Source organism: Acanthisitta chloris, unplaced genomic scaffold (genome assembly GCF_000695815.1).
Source record: "Acanthisitta chloris isolate BGI_N310 unplaced genomic scaffold, ASM69581v1 scaffold79, whole genome shotgun sequence".
NCBI classification, from domain to species: Eukaryota; Metazoa; Chordata; class Aves; order Passeriformes; family Acanthisittidae; genus Acanthisitta; species Acanthisitta chloris.
In genome coordinates, this window is record NW_008691780.1 from 63,687 (window position 1) to 86,329 (window position 22,643).

A 22,643-nucleotide genomic window follows, 5' to 3' on the forward strand; every position below is an offset into this window, starting at 1 on the left:
CTGGCTGCTTTTCTCAGGCCTCCATTCTAAGCATGGGAGACTGAAATAAGAGCTAGTCCTCTTTGTGATAAGACTCTGAGGCAGGACCCAGGATGATTTTAATATTTTTTTTATAAGGTAAAAATTTATGTTTCTCCCTAATGTGTTCAGAACACCTTCTCTGAATATTCAGAAAGCACATCTAAAATTTGTTGTAATGCATTGTTTAAAAAATTTCATGTTGATTCCAATGGAATGTCACTCTGATAGTGTAAGTCCACATTTTGCTTGAAGATCAAGGAGGTTCAAGATGCTCATGAACAGCTAACAGACATGATTTGTTGTATATTCTAAGGCAATATGAGCAAAATTATAATTTATATCTCTTCCTTCACGTCTATGCTCTTTTTAGTGTTTGGGAAGGAAATAATACATAACAGCTATGCTCTGAGGAAGGTCTATAATGTAAATAGTTGAAATAGAATGGACTATTTCATTTGGAAAGACCATCTGCAAAGACCATCTAGTCTGACTGCCTGACCAATTCAGGGATGACCTAAAGTTAAAGAATGTTGTTAAGGGCATTGTCCGAATGCCTCTTAAACACTAACAGGCTTGGGGCATTTACTGCCTCTCTAGGAAGCCTGTTCCAGTGTTTGACCACCCCTTTGGTAAAGAAATGCTTCCTATTGTCCAGTTGAATCCTGCTCTGATACAGTTTTAAGAGATCAGCACCTCCCTCTGTGCTTCTCTTCTTCTGGAAGCTTTAGAGAGCAATGAAGTCAGTCCTCAGCCTCCTTTTCTCCAAACTAGAAAAACCCAGAGCTGGTCCTTGTAAGACATTCCTTCCATCCCTTACACCATCTTTGCTGTCCTCCCCTGGATGTATTCAGAGACCTGAACCTCCTTCTGAAATTGTGGGACACAGAATTGCACGCAGTACTCTGGGTGAGGCCACACCAGCAGTGAACACATCAGGACAATCTTCTGTTTTGACCAACTGGTCATGCTGTGATTGATGCACACTAGGATGTGATTTGCCCTCTGGGCTGCCAGGGCACAGTGCTGGCTCACACTGAGCTGCTGTTGGCCAGTGCCACCAGATCCTTCCTGCAGAGCTGCTCTCCAGCTGCTCCTCTCCCCATTTGTACTTGTGCCTGGTGTTACTTGGTCCTGCATGCAGAATCTGACATTTTGACTTTTTAAATTCCATCCCATTCATCACAGCCCAATGATCCTCAGATTCCTCTGCAAAGCCAATTACAGAAATCTTCCTTACTGGTTGCAGTGGAAACTGTACTTAGTACATAAAATCTGTTTAATATGGTACTGCTTTAGAGTGGACCCTCCCATTAGTATAAAGTATGTGTAGAAGGAAAACCTCTTTCTCCAATGAATTAGTTGCTAATTATGCAAGTGGCTATTAAACTAAAACCAGCAGGTATTTGAGCTGAGGTGGTAACCTTAGCAAAGTACAGTGAGGTGTTGCTTTCTGAACTAAAAAGTTTGTTACTTTGCTGATAAATATGACATCACTAAGGGATAGTAACATGAAATAAAAATATTGTTGTAGATAATGTAGACAAATGCTGGGAAAGGCAATGTCTCTTTCCACTCAACCAGTCTTTGGCGAATTTTCTAGTCTCTTCTCTGTGGTGCTGACTTGGGTAATACTTTTCCCTTATCACGGTCCTTTGAACAACTAACCAATGTGTTTCTCCACTGTTTTGCCTTGGAGGAACCTGTCAACATCTTTTCTCTTCATTCTGTATTTAATGGATATGTCAACATTGCTTAATGGAGGGTGGTGAAAAGGTATGTTTTGTTGTTAGCTCTGAACATGGCAGTGTGTCCTGACAGCAGCAATGTCTCGGGCACAGTGTTGTGCTGTTGTTATATTGGCTCTGATGCCAGTTCAGTCATTTCACCCTCAGATACTCCTCTGCAGTGATCTCTGCAAAGCATAAATACACCCTCATGTAAACAAAAATTCAGAAGCATCTTAACTCCATATCCATAATTTATAATTATAGCAGGATTAAAATTGACTTGAGGCTTAGGTTGGCCCCATGTTTCAGAAGTGCTTTGCTGCAGTAAGGGATGCTCTGCTTTGAGAGCACAGCAATAATTACTGTGGACTGTGTTTTAATGACCAGCGATGATTGCAAGCACAGCTTCAAGGATATTGGGGGAGGTTGGAAGACTTGCACTTCTATCAAGTGCTTAGATGTCTAAATGTTATCTGTGTGGGCTGCAAATTAGCAGCTCTCAAACTATATGGCTCCAGGAGGCATGGCCTTGGGGAAGGTGCCTGCAGATTCATGAGCCATCTCCATATGCTTTGAAGCCCCCCTGATCTGGGGAGACTCCTAAGAAAATTCCTCTAGGTCTGTCTTTGGAGGGGAGACAGAAATGTCACCTACTGGTGTTTGTTTTTTCAGATTACTTTAACTTTTCAGTTTTAGTGATAGGCTGGCAAAAGCTGTATTTGGCATTTAACCTTTTAATAGTGGACTGATTGTGCTTAGTGTTAAAACATGCTGGGCTTGAAGATCTGAAATCTGTGTTCATTAGTTGTGAACACAGTGGGAATGGTCTGGTTTCCTACTTGCAATATTGTCTTATTAGACTGGAAAGAGCTTTTAGGACTGGTTTATGTAATGACTGGGTTACCTGCACACTGCTACATTCCAGAGTAGAAAAAATACTGGAAACTGCCTGACCAGCAAGCAGTTCCTGTTTTAGACATTGTCCATAGCATTTGTAATATATGCTGATCTAGCCCTGTTATGCAACTGATGTCCTTTGGGAATATCCCAAAACAGGGATGTTTCTTTCCTGAGGCTGTTAACAGTGTTTGAAGTTTCTTTATCAGACATAGGCTGGGGAAAGGTGCATTGATTTTTAATGTCTTCTGCTCTTTAAGTATTTTTTTTAATGAGTAATTACAGAAATACGATGCACTTAAACTCAAGGGCAATTTTAACATTGGGTTTTGCACACTCCAGCTATCTAAAATTCAATGTTTCAGGGCCAGGAGTTCATCTATTTTCTGACATAATAGGGTGATTTAGCATGCTTTTAATTTTAAGCATGTGAGAAATCCCATCTTTCCTCACATTTATTTAGTTGGATACATGTATGTGTATATATGTGTGTATTCATATATATATGTACATAAAAACTAAAAATCTAAAGAGTTTTCACACTCGTATCAAACCTTACAGCAGTAGGGTGATACTGAAGCTGACATAGTTGTCCTATTGATTTCTAGACAGCCCTAGGACCCGTCTTTGGCATTCTATCAGTAATAGCAACCCATGTTAACACCAAAAAAATCTGATTTTTCTCTGCTTGGAATCATTACATATATGTGCTGAAGAGATCTCGATGTAAACAAGAAGAGTTAATTGCATGATCTTTGAGCTTGGCTTTAGTTTACACACTTAAACCAGCCACGCTACCTGTACAATTCTGAGAGGTCACAAACACTGATTTCAAAAGAAGCTTAGAATGGATCTAATATATTATGATGTGCATGATCTTCATCAAAGAAGTATTAGGCACTCCCAGAAGTCCCACAGTTATATGATCTTGTGACAGACCCAGAGGCAAATTCAGAGTTGTCAGCTGAATTGCCTTTGGAGCCTGCCAAGCAAACAGATGCTAATGTTCGAGGAGTATCTACAGGGCTTGGCATGGAGCTCCCATGACAGGCAACAAGCCCTGTGTGTGACCTTAGCTTGCTGGCCCACTGCTGGGAATCACAGAGGAGATGTCTAGTGATGTATAAGTTAGAGCTGTATGTGACTCATGGCATTTGGATATAGTTTATTTGGGTGCTGTAGTCAGTGCCTGATGAGTAGATTTAAGCACTGCTATCTACCCTCATGGATTGCGACTGAGAAAAGCAAACACAGTTTTTTTCCCTTCACCAAGGGCTCCAGAGCCCCATGTACTCTGGGAAACCTCAGCCTGTGCCAGTTGCAGCAGAAAACCCTGACATAATCTGACATAGCAGAGCATGAGTGCTGTTGGTCTATGTGCCACACTGATTCCTGTGAGTTGCAGTCACATCTGCCTGGGTAAACTGGATGTTTGGGAGTACTGGGACCAGCTGGCACAGAGGAGCTCATGCCTGTGTGAGTGACATTGATTCTGTAGCTTCCAAAACATGGTGGCTGTGTGTGTGCTACCTGTCCCTGCCTTGTGGTAACCTCTGAGCCCTGCTGAAGTGGTGTTCGGGGGAAAGCAATTAATCAGAGCCAAAATCCCATCAAGGTCCTCTCTTTAGCAATTTAGCTGTATGAATCATAGCACTGCAAAACCCAGGAATGTCCTGGAGCTCTTCTTCATTTGCTAGTGTAGATTGGGCTGTTTTGTCTCTGCCTTCTTCATCATCACTCCATGCTTAAAACCTCTGGCTCTAGTCCAACTTCTAGCTTCAGCCCTTCACGATTTTTGAGGTTATATCCCCCTTACTTCACCTAAAATCCTGTTCACTGGGGCTTTTTCTCCCTCAGTGAATGCTATTGTGAGGCTTTGTTCATTGAGGCTCTGTCAGTATATTCTTTTACTGACACACATACTCATTTGAGCTGAACACAGGAACATTTAAGTCTCTAGACAAGTGATTAAGAGCTTTTTAAAATAGAAATGTTTTGCTGAACCACTGCTTGGATTATCTGTCCCTTAGTATGTGTATCATCAGAACTGCTTCTCTGATCCTGGATAAAAACTCTGGAGGATCTGTTTCACTTTTTCCTTTGTGTAAAATGGGAATGCTGACATTTCCTTACTGACTTCCTTGGGTTGCTGTGGAGTTTAATGCCCTGAAAGCACTTTGAACATGAGAACTGCTGTGACAGAATTACTGAGAGCTTTGCTTCTGGAATTTAATTGCTCAGTTAAGGAGGGGGGGAAAAAAAGTTCAGAACCAGCTGGCAGTGAAATTCTATTGAAGTTTGTATGTAATGGATGGAAATAACATTCATCTCGAATCTGGTTATTGAGGACTGTATTTTAAATTTTGGATGAATTTTGATTACTCTTTGATATATTTTAAAGAATGATTTTTTTTCCTTTTAGATTCTAAATATGGGCAGGGATTTTTTTCTCCTTGTTTTATAATAGGCTTTTAGCAAAACTTAATGTTTGCCTGTTGTAGATCATTGCCATTATTATGCACAAGCATAATCACTTCTGACAATGAAAGTCAAATGAGTATATTTTGATAATTTGTGCTCTTTCCATTTTTGGCTTTTATTTGCTCCAAAATGAGGGGTGAGGTTCAAGGTCTTTCCGTGCTCTCAATAAAATCCGGTTGCCTAGCATTTTTAACACTTGGCAGCACCATCTCTAATCTGTCTGGAGCTGGCAGCCAGGCTGTGCAGCTCCTCAATGGGAGATCCCAGCTCAAACAGGCTTCCTTCTGTGGCTACCAGTTTAAACCCTGCTCTGGAAATTGCAAATACATGATGTGATGCCCATGGCAATTTTTTTCTCCTTTGTCCTTCATCGTTGGTTGGTACAAGGAATGGACTGGCACGATTGGTAAATGTGCTCGTGTTTATCAAGTGGAGTGTTTCAGGCTTGTAACTGAGCCCTTAGTTTAGATCATGGTCTCATCTGTCAGCAAATATGGGAAGAAAGGAAGAAAGGAAGGAGGAAAGGAAGAAAGGAGAAAAGGAGGAAAGAAAGAAAGGAGAAAAGAAAGAAAGGAGGAAAAGAGAAGAAAGGAGGAAAGGGAGGAAAGGAAGGAAGGAAGGAAGAAGGAAGGAAGGAAGGAAGGAAGGTCCAGCTGCATTTTTTGTTTTTCTTTCCCCTCCTACCCCCAAAATTTCAGAAGATTAAATGACTAACGTGTTACACAGTGAGAGAATGGGAAGAGGTTTTCTGTGTGTATCTTTTTATGCTAAAATAGAGCTTGATCTGCAGTGTTTTCTTAGTTTTAAGCATTGCTCATAAGGATAGTTGTGAGCAGTGTTACCAAATGGCTTAGACCACTGAAGGTGAAAGGCTTCCCAGCAGGATTTTCCAGTTTGTTCAGGTTGAACAGGATGGAGGGATCAGTGCTTCCCTCTTTGGACATCCCCAGCAGCTGAGAGGTGCCTGCTGGAGCAGGGCTGAAGTCAGTGCCTGTTAATATCCAGGCAGCACTGTCAGTGCCACAGCAGAGGCTGCTCTGCTACTGCAGGGGATGCAGTGGCACTATTGGGGATCCCCTAAATAGGTATTAAAAGGAGTGGTACAGACTTTTTACCAGTCCACTAAGTCTTTCAGCTTAAGAAGGCGCAAAGCAGTGCACTTCATGACTTCAGAAAGGGTGATAGTGATGTTAATTAGACATTCTGCAGAACTAACCGGTGAAGTTTACAACGTCTCACTGATCCAAGCAGGTCACCTTGAACATGAAGACACTGAAGTGCATGTAAACTGTAGCCAAATTTTCGAGAAATGCGCCCTCATTTCCAGCTACACCACATTGGACAAATGTTCCTTGACCTTATTTATTACTGAAGCACAGGGAAACTTTCCATTTACCTCAGTGGGCAGAAGGTCAAGTCTCTTGGGCCTCTTTTCCTGGAGGCCTTGTACTCTACAGGAGGGAGAAGGGTGCCAGAACCTCTGAAATAAGGGCTTTGAGCTTTTACATTAGGAGTACATATGGGGGGAGGGTGTCAGTTTGTGAAAAGCTGAATCTCAGTGACTTGTTTTCAGTATGAAATGTCATTTTCAGCACAGAACACAGCTTTCAATAGATTTACAATCAACAGATTTATAATCTATTTTACATATTTGTCCTGTAAGCCTCTTTTTTTTTTCCACATTGACTGTGCTCTAATAGTTGGATGCCAATTCCTGATTTTTCTAATTTGAGAAATGCAGCTACAAATTAGCATGTGATTAGAAAGCTGTTGAAAATAATTTCTAAGCTCTTAAAATAAATATATACAAAAAGAGTGGAGAAAAACCCCCAACACTATTAAAGTTCAAGGCTGGAAAGAGTAAATCACAGTAGTCAGAGGTGTGCTCATAGAGGGGGTGAAAATTTTGGATGTTTTTTTTCTATTCTCTTTCAAGTAAATTCTCTCTTTGAGTGAGCTCTAAATGTGCATTCAAATGTTTTGAGTGGGAAAGTGGTTTCCTTGGTCCCTGAGGATAAGGGGCTGCATGAACCTGTGAAACTCAGCAGGATAATGCTGGTCTTGTGATCACCCAGGGCTAGAGCAGACCACCAAGGTGTGTGTGTATGCAGCATTTCTAAAATCAAAAAGTTGGAGATTAAAGATGGAAAAAAGGGAAAGATTAGCTCAGTGCTTGCTGGAATTTGGGGTTAGGAAATTTGTTGCTTCCCTTACTTTTTTTTTACCTTTTTATTTACTGCCATCCCTTGCTGAAGGGGTCATGTTTCAAGCAGCAATTCAAGATCTGTTCAGCATTCAACTCTTTGGGTTTGGATTTCATACCATTAAGAGATTGTTGTACTCAGGAAGAAAGGTGATATTTAGCCTGATAACCTTGTTCTTGTGTGACAAGATTAAATGAGGCTATTTGTTTTTTTGCCCTTGATATATTTGGCCTTGCTAGCAATGAAGCCAGGCAAGGTCTCAGTTAGCAAAACAGCTGTATGAAGTGTAGTGGACACACATATCTGGATTTCATTTTTTCTTGACTGATCACCTTGTTTCAACTGGTCCCTGAAGCACTTTCACAGTTAGCATCTATGTTCAAAGTTTGCTTTGGCCAAAATCAACTTCCTGTTGTGTTTTGCATTGCCCATACATCTAACATGGAGCAAACACCATTTTTCAGCATAAACTCCATCATATTTTGAAGCCATAATAAATGAGAAAAAAGGCAAAGTGAAAGATTTGCCAGGGTGACAGATAATCCCAGGGGCAAAGGGGCAGATAGTTCCTTCCTTTCAAACTACTTATTTTCTGCTGTAGCATTTTCTTATCCTTTTTCATGCTTTCTTAAGCTCTTGTGTGTGCATAAGCTCTCTCAGGTACACTCTTTTGCACCCTTCTTTATGCTCTTGCTCTTTTCAACATGTTAGGGTGGTCCGTCCTTCTCTCTCCATCTCATGCATCCTTGTGCTCTGTTTTTCTCTCATTTGCTTCTCATCTGGGCCACCCAACTGCATACTAGCCCATATCCTATGTTGTAGTGCCTTGGAGAGGTGATCAGGTAGTTTGTGTGTAGGTTTTGTCTGCCCATAGAGTGGAGTTAGCTTTCTGGCATGTTGGTTATTACAGTTAAGTATCTGGCCCAGCCAAGGTGGACAGAGTGATGAGTGAGAGTTTGTGTTGTGCTTACTTGAATATTGAGGAATGGTTTCTCATGTTATACAGTCCCTGGATCCAAGATGGTCAATAACACTGCTGTGACCCAAAATGAATGCATGTTACAGAGAGTCCTACTTCAAGTAGGAGATCTGTCTATTGTCAAGGATCTCTCCACCAGCTATTTCAGAAAAGGAGTCATCTGACCTTCATATCATTGAGTTTTGCGTACCTTGTTTTCTAACTGTTTGAGGAAACTTTTGAAACTTCAGCTTTAAAAAAAAAGACTTTTTCTTTCCATTTTTTTCTCATTGCCTCCATTTTTTTATTTCCTTTTTTTTTTTAATCCAAGTCTAGGCTGAATTCTGACAGCACTGCTCTTTGTAATGGCCTTCCCTTCACTTGAGACACTGTAATACTGCTCTTCTTTCATTTGCCATTTGTCCTTTTGTTTTATGGCTCTCTTTGTTGAAAGCTTCTTTGTTGTTTCTTCCAGATTATGCTCCTTGGGGACTTTTGTATCAGTATGACTGAACATTGCTTGCAGCCATGCCAGATTGTGCTGTGATCTTAGTGGATTTCACAAACCAAGGTTAGGCCAGGTCAGAACTTGGTTGAAATAACGTAGGCTACAAGATTGCCTGCTAGCCACAGGGAGCACACACAGCAAACCCTGACCCAGATGACGACTCAGTCACGCAGGTCGGTGACGTTGCCACCCCGACCGCAGTGCCGGTGAGATTGATAAGAAGTTCTGACCTGCCCTGGCTGCTAGGATTTCCCAGCTTTTTTTTTGGAGAAAAGTACTGATGTCAATTCCAGTGTTCTGTCCCATTCCAAATCCTTTAATTCTCTATCAGGATTACACTGCAATTCAACTGAAGATTATTTTCTCTGATCTTCTTTTCCCTGTACCATTGCGTGATGTTGTTTGCCCTCAAAACTTCCTACTGCTGTCCAAAAAAGCTGCATTTCTGTGCTGGGCGAAATAGTTCTGAAATTTTCTGTGCTTTCCTGATCTTATGAAGCAAAATGAAGTATATCAACGGTTCCAGGAAGGTAGACATTTTTGGCCAGAGTAACAAGCTGAAAATTTTAGTTGAGCTCTTCTTGGAGTTGTTTGTGGTTTCTGACCAAAAGACTGTATGAAGATGTGTAAATATGTTCCGACTTTGCTTCACTAAGTGCATATTAGGTAGAAAATGACATGCAATTATGCTACAGTGCCCCAAAATGATGGGAAAATTGATTATATAGGTAAAGCTTTTAATTATTGTAGAGGTATCTCTGCCTGTTTGTGTTCCATAGGGTCTTTAATAGCTTATTCTTTAAAATAAACCTATAAGAGGCTAGAAAGTGAACATGAAAAAGCATGTAATGGTGTGAAATAAAGGCCAGGATTAACTTGATCTACATGTACCAAACTTTGTTTCATCCCTCAGCCTGAGGGAGGGCAGCCAAAGGATTCACTTGCCTACGTTTGATTCTGTGATTCATGCTGGAACAATACTCATGAAGTTGAGGGAGGAGCAGTACATTGAGTGAGTGTAAATTGTGAAGCTGCAGAGAAATTAGTGAGGTACGAAAGGGCAGAGGTTACCAGGAGTCAGGGAATGAAATACTTCAGAGTGGATCAGGAAAACCTTCCTGTCAGTTCCTGTGATGTCTTTCTGTGAATCTGTAAATCAGTCTGGGAATTCAAATTTGTAATGTGCTGTACCTGCTGGAAGAATTTGCTGTGGCAGGATATGGACTAGATAACCAGGTGTTTACCTCCCTGGAGTATTTTGCTCTTTTGAAGGTTTTGAGTTTGCTTTTCTCAGGCAGCATGTTAATTTTCAGTGAAAAATATTAAACATCTTGACTGCTAAATCCAAGTTCATATACTTTTCTGCATAGACAAAATGGAGAATTTAAAAATGGAGTAGGAAGTTGGGATTTACAATTTGATTGGAAATGTTTGCCCGTTGGCATTGAGGTTACCCATAATATTCTTAATAGGTAGATTATCTCTGTCTCTGATAATCCTAATCGTTAGAGCAAAGCTTGGCACTGCCAGCAGAGATATGGAAGGTGTGGTGCAGAAGAAGGCTGGAAGGAGCCTTTCATCTCTGCCATCCCTTGCCAAGGGCTTACTGTACATGCAAATTCAGCAGCCTTTCCATTGTGGTGTGTTTATATACCCTGGAGAGGGTGAAATCTGGTAGTTAATTGCTCTGTATGCTCAGGGGGCTATTCTGCAATGGAAGAATCTGCAGGATTTGGGACAGCTGTGGCTGATGTTGCTACTGCCTTAATAAATAGGTAGGGGAATGTTCTGCAGAAGAGTATGAAGATCTCTGTTGATTGATTCTGTTCCTACCTCCTCTGTCTTGGGAAGAGCCAGCCTGGCTAATCTCTTTTATGAAAACAGCATGACTAATGTTCACAGATATGCTGGATCTGGTTTTTTTTTCCTTTTGGGGAGAGGGGGCTGTTGTTTTCAGCTGTTATTTACAGGATCAATAAAAGTGATTTTCCAATTCAAGGATAGTTTTTTACCAATAAGCCACTAAGGTCATAATACTGGATCTGCTTTTTTCCAGAACAAGTTAATTTAAAAATGATAGGTAGTTTCCAGTTCAGAATTCATTTTTCTAATAGGAAAGAGAGATGTGTCTGGAAAAAACACCTTGGGGGGGTGAGAATTTTGCCTCAGAACAATATCATTGCACACTGCCCACAGGCACTTAATGTTTTAGCTCCTTTTCTTTAAACAATAATCACTTAACTGCACACAATATTTTAATGACAAATGCAATATAATAAGGAAATGCAGAGCTATTCTATTACAATCCTGATTCAGTTACTGTTAAAGTCTGTGCAAATACTCCTGTGGGCTTTTCTGGGCATTGGCCAATGTCCTCTGTAAAGTGCAATATAATATTTTTATGACTATTGTGATCATCGAGAAAAATATTCCATGATATTGTGGAAGTATTCCAGGCTGATAGTAAGTGTATTCACACATGTATGTTCAAATGCCATTAATTTCTTTTGCACACTTATTTTATCTGATTCTTTTGTGGCCTGTTGAGAAAATCTCATGTATACTACTCATGCACATACACACACACACACATCTTTTAAGATACTAAATTCCTCCCTCTGTGTTTGTCCTTCTCCCCCACTGCATGCTGAAGATAAGAGTCTCAATTTAAAAGGACTGTTAATAAGAGAATTCTGCAGTTCTGCCTGTATATCTGGAGTTAGATGCAGCTTTAAATGAGTAAAATCATGCAGGTATCATTTTATAAACAGGAGACCACACCTACTATCAGCAGAATTTTGCAGGAATAGCCAAGAAGTGTTCTTCCGTTGGAAACAGTATGAATGAACTTTGCATGCCAGAAAAGTTGATTAGATTTTTAGATTTAATTTTTAAAAAAAAAGCATAGCTTTTTTTTTCAGATCAAACTCAACCCATCCTAAGCCCCAGAGCATCACCCAAGTTTCTCTACTCTTCCTGTACTCTAGTAAGACTAGGGATTTTGTGGTTATTACCTATGAAATATGCAGCCTGTGGAAGTCTACATAAAAATCAAATACCATGACCTTTGACAAGCTTTGGGTTCAAACCCAAAATATTTTAAGTCTTCATGTTTATTTTCCTCAAAGTCTGCAGACCCATAAATTTTATTCAACAAATAGGAAAATTACATGCCCTCTCCTCCTTTGTACATGTAGTAGTGGAAGAAAAAAAGGAGGAAAATTGGTTGGATTTAGAATTTGATGGTGATGATTTCTTCAAAACATTAAAAGATATTTTTCTTTGCTGTGATTGGAGTAAAGTTTTCCTTATTGAGATGATGATAATTTCTTTAAAACATTAAAAGATATTTTTCTTTGCTGTGATTGGAGTAAAGTTTTCCTTATTGAGATGGTGAATTTTTTGTATCATTTGAGTGAGAATCTGGTTTTGGGATGGTTGTGTTGCTGACGAGAGCTGCTGGCAATAGAAGCTTTCTGACACTGAGCTGCTAGTTTATTAAAAGAATAATAGGAACAGATGTTTTCAATTCATTAAATGTATCAAGTAAATGGTACATCCACTTGTTATTTCAATTCCTTTGAATTTTTGTGAACTCATTTGGGGTTAGGTTTTCAAAAGAGCTTAGCCCACTGTCACTTCATTGTTCTCAGCATAAACTGATGGATGATGAACGTGTTTGAAAACCACAGCTTTTTATGCCTAAAGGGGAGCTCCTAACTACTGCTGCTTCGAAAATCTGGCCCATGCTTCTGATGAGTGAATACTCATCATTATAGAGGATTCATACATGCAGTCTCTGAGTAATACGCTGCATTTGCCTGTGATTGTATATATGATGGTTTCTTAATTTACAATTGCACTAAGCATTTTAATTTAAATTATGCTAATAGCATAGGATTAACTGGGGATTATGATTCTAGCATTTGCTGTCATTCAAACAGAAGAACTGAACTGGTTTTGCTCCTATAGTCTCTTTCTCCCTCTCATCCTAATGTACACTAATTTGTGCTCGAGATTGGCCTCACGTTTTGATGAGTTTTCTTGTCTAAACTGATGCAGTTGCTTAGGGAAAGGCAGTTGTTGAAAATTAGAAAAAGAAAGACCATATTTTTGTCCTCTGATGACACATGTTTATGGTGCTGAAATGATTTGCCAAAACCAGTGATTTGAATGCTTCCAACACTACACAGTGTGAACAGTTCTGGTTTTGCCTTCATTCCTTGGTGGTAGGACAGGCTACATGTACTTTGCTTTTGCACTCTTGACTCAAACATGTATTTGAGGAAACTAGTGCTAGTGGTTATGTTAAAACCCTCATAAAGGTTGCAGAATAAATAATACATGCAACAGGACTGAGATGTTTTACTGGTCCTTTCTAGAGGAAATAGCAGGAGGCCAGTACTGCTATCACCAGTACTGAAAAGAAGCCTTATGGCAGCCTGAGATTGCTCTTCTTGAAGCACAACCTCTCCAGACAACTCCTGCACTCCTAACCTGCAGATGTGCTGGAAACACAAATTTGCCTTGTTAATGTTTGCACTTGTTTTGTTGTGTACAACCTCAGATTGTAATGGCATGCAGCCTGTTTGCATTACTGACTTGCTGTTGAATTCATCTGTGTTCCCTCAGATCCCTCATTTGTTGCATCTCTGTGGAGTGTCTGGTATTTCTAGTGGCTTTGTGCTGTAGCAGCAGTCTAAAACTTGCCTTTTTTTCTCTTTCTCCAGCTGATATTATTTCTACAGTCGAGTTCAACCACACTGGAGAACTGCTGGCTACTGGTGACAAGGGGGGTCGAGTTGTTATATTCCAAAGGGAACCTGAGGTATGTGAGTGACCAATGTAGTCCTTAATTGCTGGATATAACTTGGCTTAATTTTTAATTGAATTGAATTAACAAACTTGTCTAGAATCTCAAAATTCAGTGAAGCAGTGTCACCTCTTTTAGAGAGAAAGTCAAAGAGGGTTAAGGATCTTTTACTTCTAAGTTTACTGTCCCAAATAAAAATGCTTCAAAGTTCCAAAATAAGAAAAAAGAAGGTTGTTTTTGTTTTACTTCTGCATTGTTTTAATAGCTTTTGCCAGCTGATGGAACCATTCAGTTCAAAGCAATACCTTTGCTGTGATCCCTTTGTGTTTTGTTTGTAAATTCCATCTGCAGGGTCCTTTGTAGAAAGCTTTCCTGAATTTGACATTTCTTCAAAAATTCTGTCTGTTATTAAATGTTGCTTCTATATTTACAGGAAATTTCATTCCTGTTGAAATAAATCTGTCAAGATCATGATTTAAATGAGAAATTAAATTACACTTTCAATATTTTTATATTTATAAGGCTGCTTATACATCTTTCCAGAGAGATGAAGATATATTGGCATCATAAACCACGGGGTTTTTTTGTTCTTATTCTCCACAGAGTAAAAATGAGCCTTACAATCAGGGGGAGTACAATGTTTACAGCACTTTCCAGAGCCATGAACCTGAATTTGATTATTTGAAAAGCTTGGAGATAGAAGAAAAAATAAACAAGATCAAGTGGTTACCACAGCAAAATGCAGCTCACTCACTTCTGTCAACAAATGGTAAGATACATGAGAGTATGCAGGACACATCAGCGTTTGCTCTATCATGTTCTAGTACTGGTGGTATATATTTGTTCATTTTAATCTACTGTTTTAGGAATTTTCCTCTTGCCGAGTTTACCAAGACTGTCACACTGACTCTGATATCTGTTATTTATGCATTTTATTCATAGAATCATAAGGGTTTCCCTATTGATCATCCGTAGGCATTTACAGAGCTCTCCATTTTGCTATTAACATGCAGTGCTATCCCAAAATAAATTCCATGACAGAAGCATCACCTTGCTCAGCAGCTTGTGTTTCGCTGGGAATTTAAGATTTTGTCTGTGTATTTGTTGTAACTTTTATTCATTGCAGATGTGTAAATGAATGTAGGTGAGAGAGTTCAATTTCTTTTTCATTCATTGCCATCAGGATGGTTTATTTGAGTTCTAAAGAGTTGCACAAATCTTTGGAAGGCAGTTGGAATAGTAATAGAATATTGATACTGACTCATATTTCTAACATGCTTAAGGCTTATTGATTAAAAAAGGCACTATTATTACTAAGATGGGATATGCAGATGTGGAATAGGAGGAAGTAATCAGTTTGTTTTCTTTAAAGTTGTCTTTGACTTTTTGGGGCACTATTACTTCTTTGAAATGAGACATACTTGTTACAGCTAGGTGGTTTCTCCTAATTTAATGGTTAGCCTGCTTACTATGAAGTTTGGGAGTTTACTTCTGCACTTCTCCCTTGTCAAAATATTCCTCCTTCTTCAAATAACTAAAAATGGCTTCTTCCAAGTGTGTGATGAAAAAGCAGATTATTAAAAGTAAACATCTCCATTTTCATTTTGACGTGTGTTTTTAGAAACAGAGAGGAATATAGGCAAGTCCTCAGACATGCTGCATTTACAGTTGGCCTAATAGACCTTTATATGAGTTTTCTGGTTGATATTGTCAAGGGAGTGAAGAAAAGAATATCCAGTCTTAGTGCTGATGTGGTTCAATCGAGTTTAAACTCACACTGAGTAAGCCTAGGGCCTGGCAAAATACTTTGGCCTCTGTTTTTCCCTCTTAAGTCTGGAGCATCCTAGCAGACCTCACCATAAGGGTAAGGAGAACAGAAAGGGTTCCACTGGCATAGGTTTTGGATTTTGGCTTTGAACTGCAAAATATTTGTGTGTGCCAAGGAGGATTCCTAGCTTCTCAGCACAGCAGGGTTGAAGTCTTGTAGATTCACCTCTTGGCATATTCTTAAGATAGTTTTAACTTTAGGATACAGATGGCCCATGCTGAATTACTCAATCTCTTAGATTACCTGTGAGAAGTTTTGACAATGTATATCCATTCCATGCCTATAAAAAGGGATACTAGCATGTTTCCTAAATTGCAGAGAATGATTGTCACATATGCTTATGTTGTACAGTGTATAGAAACATCTTGAGTACTAATTTTATGTACTGATTTCTGTGCCTGCTATTTGAACACAATTTTATGGTAGTTTAGGATCTAAAGCATGATTTTGATCAGAAAAATGAGAACTGTGAAGCAGCATCCTTTCTTTCCACGGGCATAGGTGGACAGTGCCCATTGGATTTGCTGGAAGGAGCATCCTGCTGATAGGGAACGTGAGTCAGTCTAAATCTAACCCTCAATATATGAGACTTGGCAGGTCTGACCTGCCCAAATCTGTTTCTGTCATTCTAAGGAGGACTTTTGTCTGAAGCTATTTCTGCACAGGCCACCTCTCTCAGGGGCGATCTTGGTTCCTTTCCAGTTTGTGTTATCAACAAGTTATCGGCTAAGCTTTGATTGCAGCATCTTAATTAATGGATGCAGAAGGAAACCACCAAGGCTTTCAAATCCCACTGTGGAATTGCAGTGCTTGCATTTAGCAAATTTGTGGTTTGCACTGTAAACTGAACTGATTTTGTAGTATAATAATAAATTATTATGATTCCTTGGTATCTTCTGTACCGGAATATACTGGGGCCTGTTTCAATGTGAGCTCTGTAGTGTAGATCAGGATGTGGCCCATACAGATCCTTTCATCTGGGAATGTCAGACTCCTTACCAGACATTAATTAATTTTAACTTCACAACACCCTTGAGACTGAATGCTTAGCCTCACAGAGATGTGTCTGTATTTTGCAAAAAATAGGCATACTTAGAATTTCTTAGGAGTATTAAAAGTCCAGAGGTGGATGAAGGAGAAGAAACAACATGTGATAACCTTAACTGCTGATAAAATAGTTTTCAATCAGGAAAGGGATAGATTTATTAATAGCAGTCAAGTTCAACAATGAAAACTATTTGTGTTTTTTCTTACAATTCATTTTACAATTGCTGTATTTATAATTTTTTTGCTAGATAATCAGCAATGCACTACTAATATGTAATAAAAAAACCCAGTGCATGATATGGCCTATATGTATTTTTAGTAATTAAATAACATCATATGCAATACAAATAAAATTTACTGAATATTTAAATGGCACTTTTTAGTTGCAGATTGAATTAGCCTTTTGTTCTGTAGGTTGATCAATTGCCATATTTTTGTTGCTTGTAAATTAGCATACCAATATCATTAGTTTTTACAAGGGTAAAAACACAGTAATGGAGGGATTGATTTTGAAACAACAAAGTTCAAAGTAAAAGGTGCTATAGAAATGCAAATTGACTCATGTATTCATATATCCTGCCTTTAACATTGTTATGTACTAACATTTGAAAGAAGTATTTGGATCAGCCACACTGGGGAAATAATTATTCTCTGCTATGTATTTGGGAGAAAAGGGGTAAAGGAAGAAAACAGGATGAAATCAGAAGTGGTGCAGGAACTGAGGTTTATAAAAGCTGTGGTGGCAACTGAATGGTAGAAGCTTTGGAAAGACTTTGGCTGCTTCACAAGCAGCTGAGTGAAACAACTGTTAGAATCTCAGATTTTTTTGCAGGAGAAGAGGTGGCATTGATTTCTCATCTAGGAAGTGCTAGGGTTGGCAGGTTGGGTGGACAACCAGAGTGGCAGTGGATGGCCAGTGTTAGAGAAATCTGTAGCCTCAGCTTCTAAAAAAGTAAAGACAAATGTGGTATGAAATGCTTAAACCTTCTGTTTGTTGGCTCCAGAGGCTCTTAGCTAAATGAGCGGCATCATTACTCTATCATCATATGCTTCACCTGTCATGAAAAAGGAAGAGTCTAGATTTTATTTAATTCCATGCCAGACTTCCAACCTGGTTGATTCTATGATTCTATGATTAGTATATTTTTATCCCCACTTCTCTTTCTTACTGTTACAACACAGTTCTCTCAGTTTATTTTGTTGGATTTTTCTTTCCTGTTGTTTCTCAGCTGCTTTCCCTTAGGAGGGAGACATGCCTCACTTTTCACACAGCTGTTCATTTGCTGGAGCTCCTGATGTTACACCAGTACACCACTGCCCATTCCCACAGTGGGCCAGGCAGGGATCATTGGGTATCTGTCTACTCCATGCTCATCTTGTGCTGTTTATCAGTAACCTAGCAAACTGGCTTTAATATCAAGATTATTTCCTTTCAAAGTCAAAAACTGAGCTTCAGCAGTGAGCAATGAGTGGTTTGGGTTTGTTCCACCTGCAAACTGCCAGGTTTGATATGTGAGCAGTATGTGCTCTACATGCTCTACATGGTCTGTCAGCTGCCAGGAACATCTGACTCTGTCTGAAGGTATGGGATGTGCTTGATGAGTATTTTTCCTGTTGGCAGCATTTTCTGGATGTGCAGAATGAAGTGACCCAGACTGTTTCAGCACAGCACTTGTCTAAAGCAAGGTGTAAAAACTTCTTTAAGGAACATATTGTGGAATTCAGAATTCCTATGCTGTCTTTTCTTTTAAAGATAAAACAATCAAGTTATGGAAAATCACGGAGAGAGACAAGAGGCCAGAGGGGTACAACTTAAAAGATGAAGAAGGAAAGCTTAAAGATCTTTCTACAGTAACATCACTGCAGGTAAGCCACTGTCCTTGTCCAAAATCCAGTTGTTTCTGTAGGAAGAAGGTAATCCTAACTCAGTGGAAGATTTAAATATGTACCTAATGCTAAGCATTTATATGATTATTCTTGCTGAAGCTTTAGCTGACTGGTAACTGTCTTGAATCTGTCACATATTTTCAAGTCACAACTACTTTATAATACAGTGACAAAATAAATTAGTTTCAAGAGTTTATGTTGGTTTTTTTGTTCCTGATAAAATGATCCCAGATTGACTTAATGTGCTTTCATAAAGGATTTTTTAACCTGGTGTGCTGGAAGCATTTTACTGGTAATTAATTTTGAACTGTGTTCTTGCCTCATTCAGAGCAACTGAGTTAAAGACAATGCACCAGATTTCAGTCTCATCTTTATTTCAGCTTTATAAAAGAATTCTCTCCTATCTGAAGAGTGGGATTTGCAGTAGTCTGTGCTCTGGTGAACCTGAGGTTCTGCACTGCTGAATAGAGATGCAGTCATGGAACTCATTTAAGTATATATGATCATAGAATTGTTCAGGTTGGAAGCAACCTCTAAGATCATTGAATCCAACCATCAGCCTAGCACTGCCATATTTACTAACCCATGTCCCCAGGTGCCACTTCTACATGTCTTTCAAATACCCTCAGGGATGGTGACTCAACCCTGGGAAGTCTCTTCCAGGGCTTGATGACAATTTTAGTGAAGTAATTTTTCCTGATGTCCAATCTAAACCTCCCTGGAGCAACTCGAGGCCATTTCCTTTTGTTTCCTGTTGCTCATTTTGTGGGAGAGGAGACCAACATCCACATGTTAACATACTAGTTTTTTGCTCTCAGACTTTAATGGCTGAATTCACTGAGGTGTTTTGGCAAAGGCAATGGCTGAAGGTTAGAATGGGAAGGGTATGTTGTATAAACACTAGTATTTCTTTACTATTGAAAACAACCAACCAACCCCCATCTTCAAAACAATCCAATGTTGTCTAGTGTGAAAAAAAGCCTCCACAGTGTAAAGATGACTACATTAATGGAGTATTTATCTATTCTGCATGATTAGGTGAACAAAATCATTCCAGACTGCTTATAATCTGATAATTCAAAGGTTGAGCGAACCATTGTTTCATTCCTTTAGTGGAAAGCTAAACTCAAATCTTTAACTGCTCCATGTTCCTCTTTAAACTACCTTATGGATTGGTATATGATAGTTGGTTTCTGATGCATGTTGAACAACATTGAATAGTCCCAATCATGGACAACAGCCTTATGTTGTTTAATGCTTTATTGATAGGGAATGAATCCAGTGTCTACTTACTGAAGCATGACATTGAAGTGACACACAAGGAAATAACAAGGGCACAATGACAAGTGATAATCTGTGGTATTGGCTTTTCAGGGATATGTGTGTATGTACAGTATGTCAATACACATGTTGGCTTTGTTTTCCAAGATTCGTTTGTTATGCTTTGCTGAGATTATAGACTTTTCACCACTTGACTTTTTTGGAAGATAGATATCAAGTAGCAAAGCAAACACTGTAAGTGATTTACGACTAACAGCAAACTCTTTAGCAAAAACAAAATACTAGCACTTTACTGCTTGCCAGAGCCTCCTGCATATTTGAGGCAGTAGCTCCTGCTGTGGGATTAGCCTATTCTGTGGCAGCTGCCAGTCCCTCCCTTCCCACATCCAGGCTTTCCATTGCTCTGCCTGGCTCTCCATGGCTCTCCTGTCTTGCCCTTCTTCCTTGGCAGGGATGGGCTTGCCCAGCAATTCATCCATGAGGAAATTCAGCTTGTGTACACTGTCAAGAAATTTTACAATATCACAGCCTTTGAATGCTCGCACTCCACTGAAATTCTCATCATCCTAGCAAAAGCTTATTTAAAACCTTACTCCCTTTCTGTTTTGTGTTCTGTTGTTTTGGCAGGTGCCTGTATTGAAGCCTATGGATTTGATGGTAGAAGTCACTCCCCGGAGAATCTTTGCTAATGGTCACACCTATCATGTCAACTCAATATCCGTCAACAGTGACTGTGAGACATACATGTCAGCGGATGATCTCAGGATTAACCTCTGGCATTTAGCTATCACAGATAGGAGCTTCAGTATCCTTTACTGTGGTTCTTTGTTCGGTGTTGGTGTTATTAGTGGGGCCGTTTTAAAATATTTTTTTCTGTAGATTTTAAAATACACCTTTACTTAGCAAAATCGCTGCAGTATTTGTAACAGCAAATGCTCAGATATCAGAAGAGACAGCTAGGAGACTGCAAAAATCAGGGAATTTTGTATGAAAAATAACAGTCTTGCAGTTGGTTAACAAGAAGTAAATAGGAATGATAACTATCCACCTGACCAGAATACTCTATGCTGTTATTTCCTGAAGACATTTCACATTGAGCTACTCCACCTTGTTTGGCTGCGAGGTCAGTCCATACCATGCCCCTGCCCCCCACTCCATCATCCTGCTTCCCAGAACCCTAATGCTTGAGAGGTGCACAGTTTGGGCCTAGGCTCAGCTGCTTTGTGTAAGTTGTGTCTGTGATTAGTGCAGTCAGTGCTGTATCAAGTGCTGGCGTCATCCTGAAAGCTGTTGTGGAATCATTCCAGCCATCTGTGAGGCTGCCCCTTGCCCTGCAACAGGATGGCTTGGAGGAGGAGCAGAAGAAAATACAGCCAAGAAAAGCAATTATCTGTGTTTTGCAGAACATAAAAAAACTCGTTAAGAAGAGAAATAAGGTTATGGGGCCAACTGGGAGTGTTGTATTCCTTTGGTGATTTCTTTTTGAGCGTATCAAAAGGAGTTAGAAGAATGTTTCTCTGTGGGTTTATGTGAACAACTATTAGATGTCAAAGTGAAGTTGTCCTTCTGGGGGAAATTTCCTAAAAGAAAGCACCAATGTGATGGGGTGTTCTCCCTGTCTCTGGTGGTTGCTTGTATTTCAACCTTTGTGGGCCAGGTCATCTGTGAAACTTAACCTGTTCTTTGTTACTGTCACAGGAAACATGTTCCTTAAATCAAATGACTCTTAATGTCCCTAGAAAACAACCTTTGCAGGATCGAGTGACAGATGCCTTTTCCCTGGGGGTTGTAGTGAATATCTCCTCAATTTGTTTCTGAACTCATATTCTTTTCCTTTCACCTGTCTAGACTAAGCAAGCTAAATGGTGCTCTCTTTAATATGACTGTTTATATAGGAACTATTTATATGTGCGTCTTCAAAATCCAGCTATATCTGCCTTGATATCCAAGCAACTCTATTTCCATTCTTTACTGAGAGAGAACAGAGTGGGAAAATTCAGCACTTCTATATGGAGTAGCAGTGTGGCTCCTGATGGTGTCCTCCTTAGAGTAGCTTCACCCTCCAGTCTTGTTTCTGTTCTGGATGCTTTTACACATGACTATTGTGTGTTCTCCTCTACTGTGTATCCCCTTTCTCCTGAGTCAGAGCAGTAGGTTAGACTTAGGTCACAGCAGTCTCTGTGTGTCTGTGTATGATCACCAGATCACATTCCAGAATGCTTATTTGCTTTTGGCAATCCCTTTTATTGTGTAAAAAGCTGTTTTATAAACCATGGATTGCCAAGATAAAAGTTTCTGAAAAGTTTTAAAAGCCAAGTAAATAGTTATTATAGTTCATGAGGACAGCATGAGTTTTTATTGTCATTTGCCATACTAAGTTACTGACAGCCTTATATGAATTTTCAAATACCAAATGTGTTAAAATCCTTGAAAATGAAAGGTTTGCTATGGGAGTATTGATACAATCAGAACAAATGTGAATATGCTCATGTAAAATAATTCTTAGGATTTATGCAAAGCTTTTTGTCTTCATGTCCTTTATGCACTGATGAATTTTTCCTTACAGAAGATGGAGAGGCTGGTAGATGAATTTGTCTACTGTTTTGTGAATGAGGAAACTGAGGCAGGAAACTTAAAGAAATTGCTTCTGAAAACTCTAAATTTCATAGCCTTGATTAACAACACTTCATTTGCCCTTTGTATGAAAACACTTGTTTTCATAGTCCTCAGAAGTGTTTGGCATCCTATGATATTTCAAATTCTAGCAATACCCTAGGAAGGAGCTTTAAAACAGACTAAGTGGGACATCATGAATAGCAAAATTATTTGAGATTGAGTAAGTGTTTGGGATGTTATGGCTTCTACTACTGTGTGTTTAAGTGCCACGTTTAGTGACAGCTTTTTGGACTTCGTTTCAAGCATTGGCACATTCCTGTTGTTGACTACTTACTGATTAAATGTGTTTTCAAGTTTCTGATTGATTCATTGATT

General features: G+C 39.3%; 1 protein-coding gene across 1 annotated transcript in view; it reads left to right on the plus strand.

The window, feature by feature from the left end:
• PPP2R2C (protein phosphatase 2, regulatory subunit B, gamma) overlaps positions 1 to 22,643 on the plus strand; it is a 132,275-nt gene that overhangs the window by 63,462 nt on the left and 46,170 nt on the right. Inside the window, exons 2-5 of the mRNA XM_009082343.1 lie at positions 13,527 to 13,624; positions 14,213 to 14,378; positions 18,238 to 18,350; positions 20,280 to 20,457. Of these exons, the coding sequence (XP_009080591.1) occupies positions 13,527 to 13,624; positions 14,213 to 14,378; positions 18,238 to 18,350; positions 20,280 to 20,457 (555 nt within the window). The remainder of the gene's footprint in view (positions 1 to 13,526; positions 13,625 to 14,212; positions 14,379 to 18,237; positions 18,351 to 20,279; positions 20,458 to 22,643) is intronic.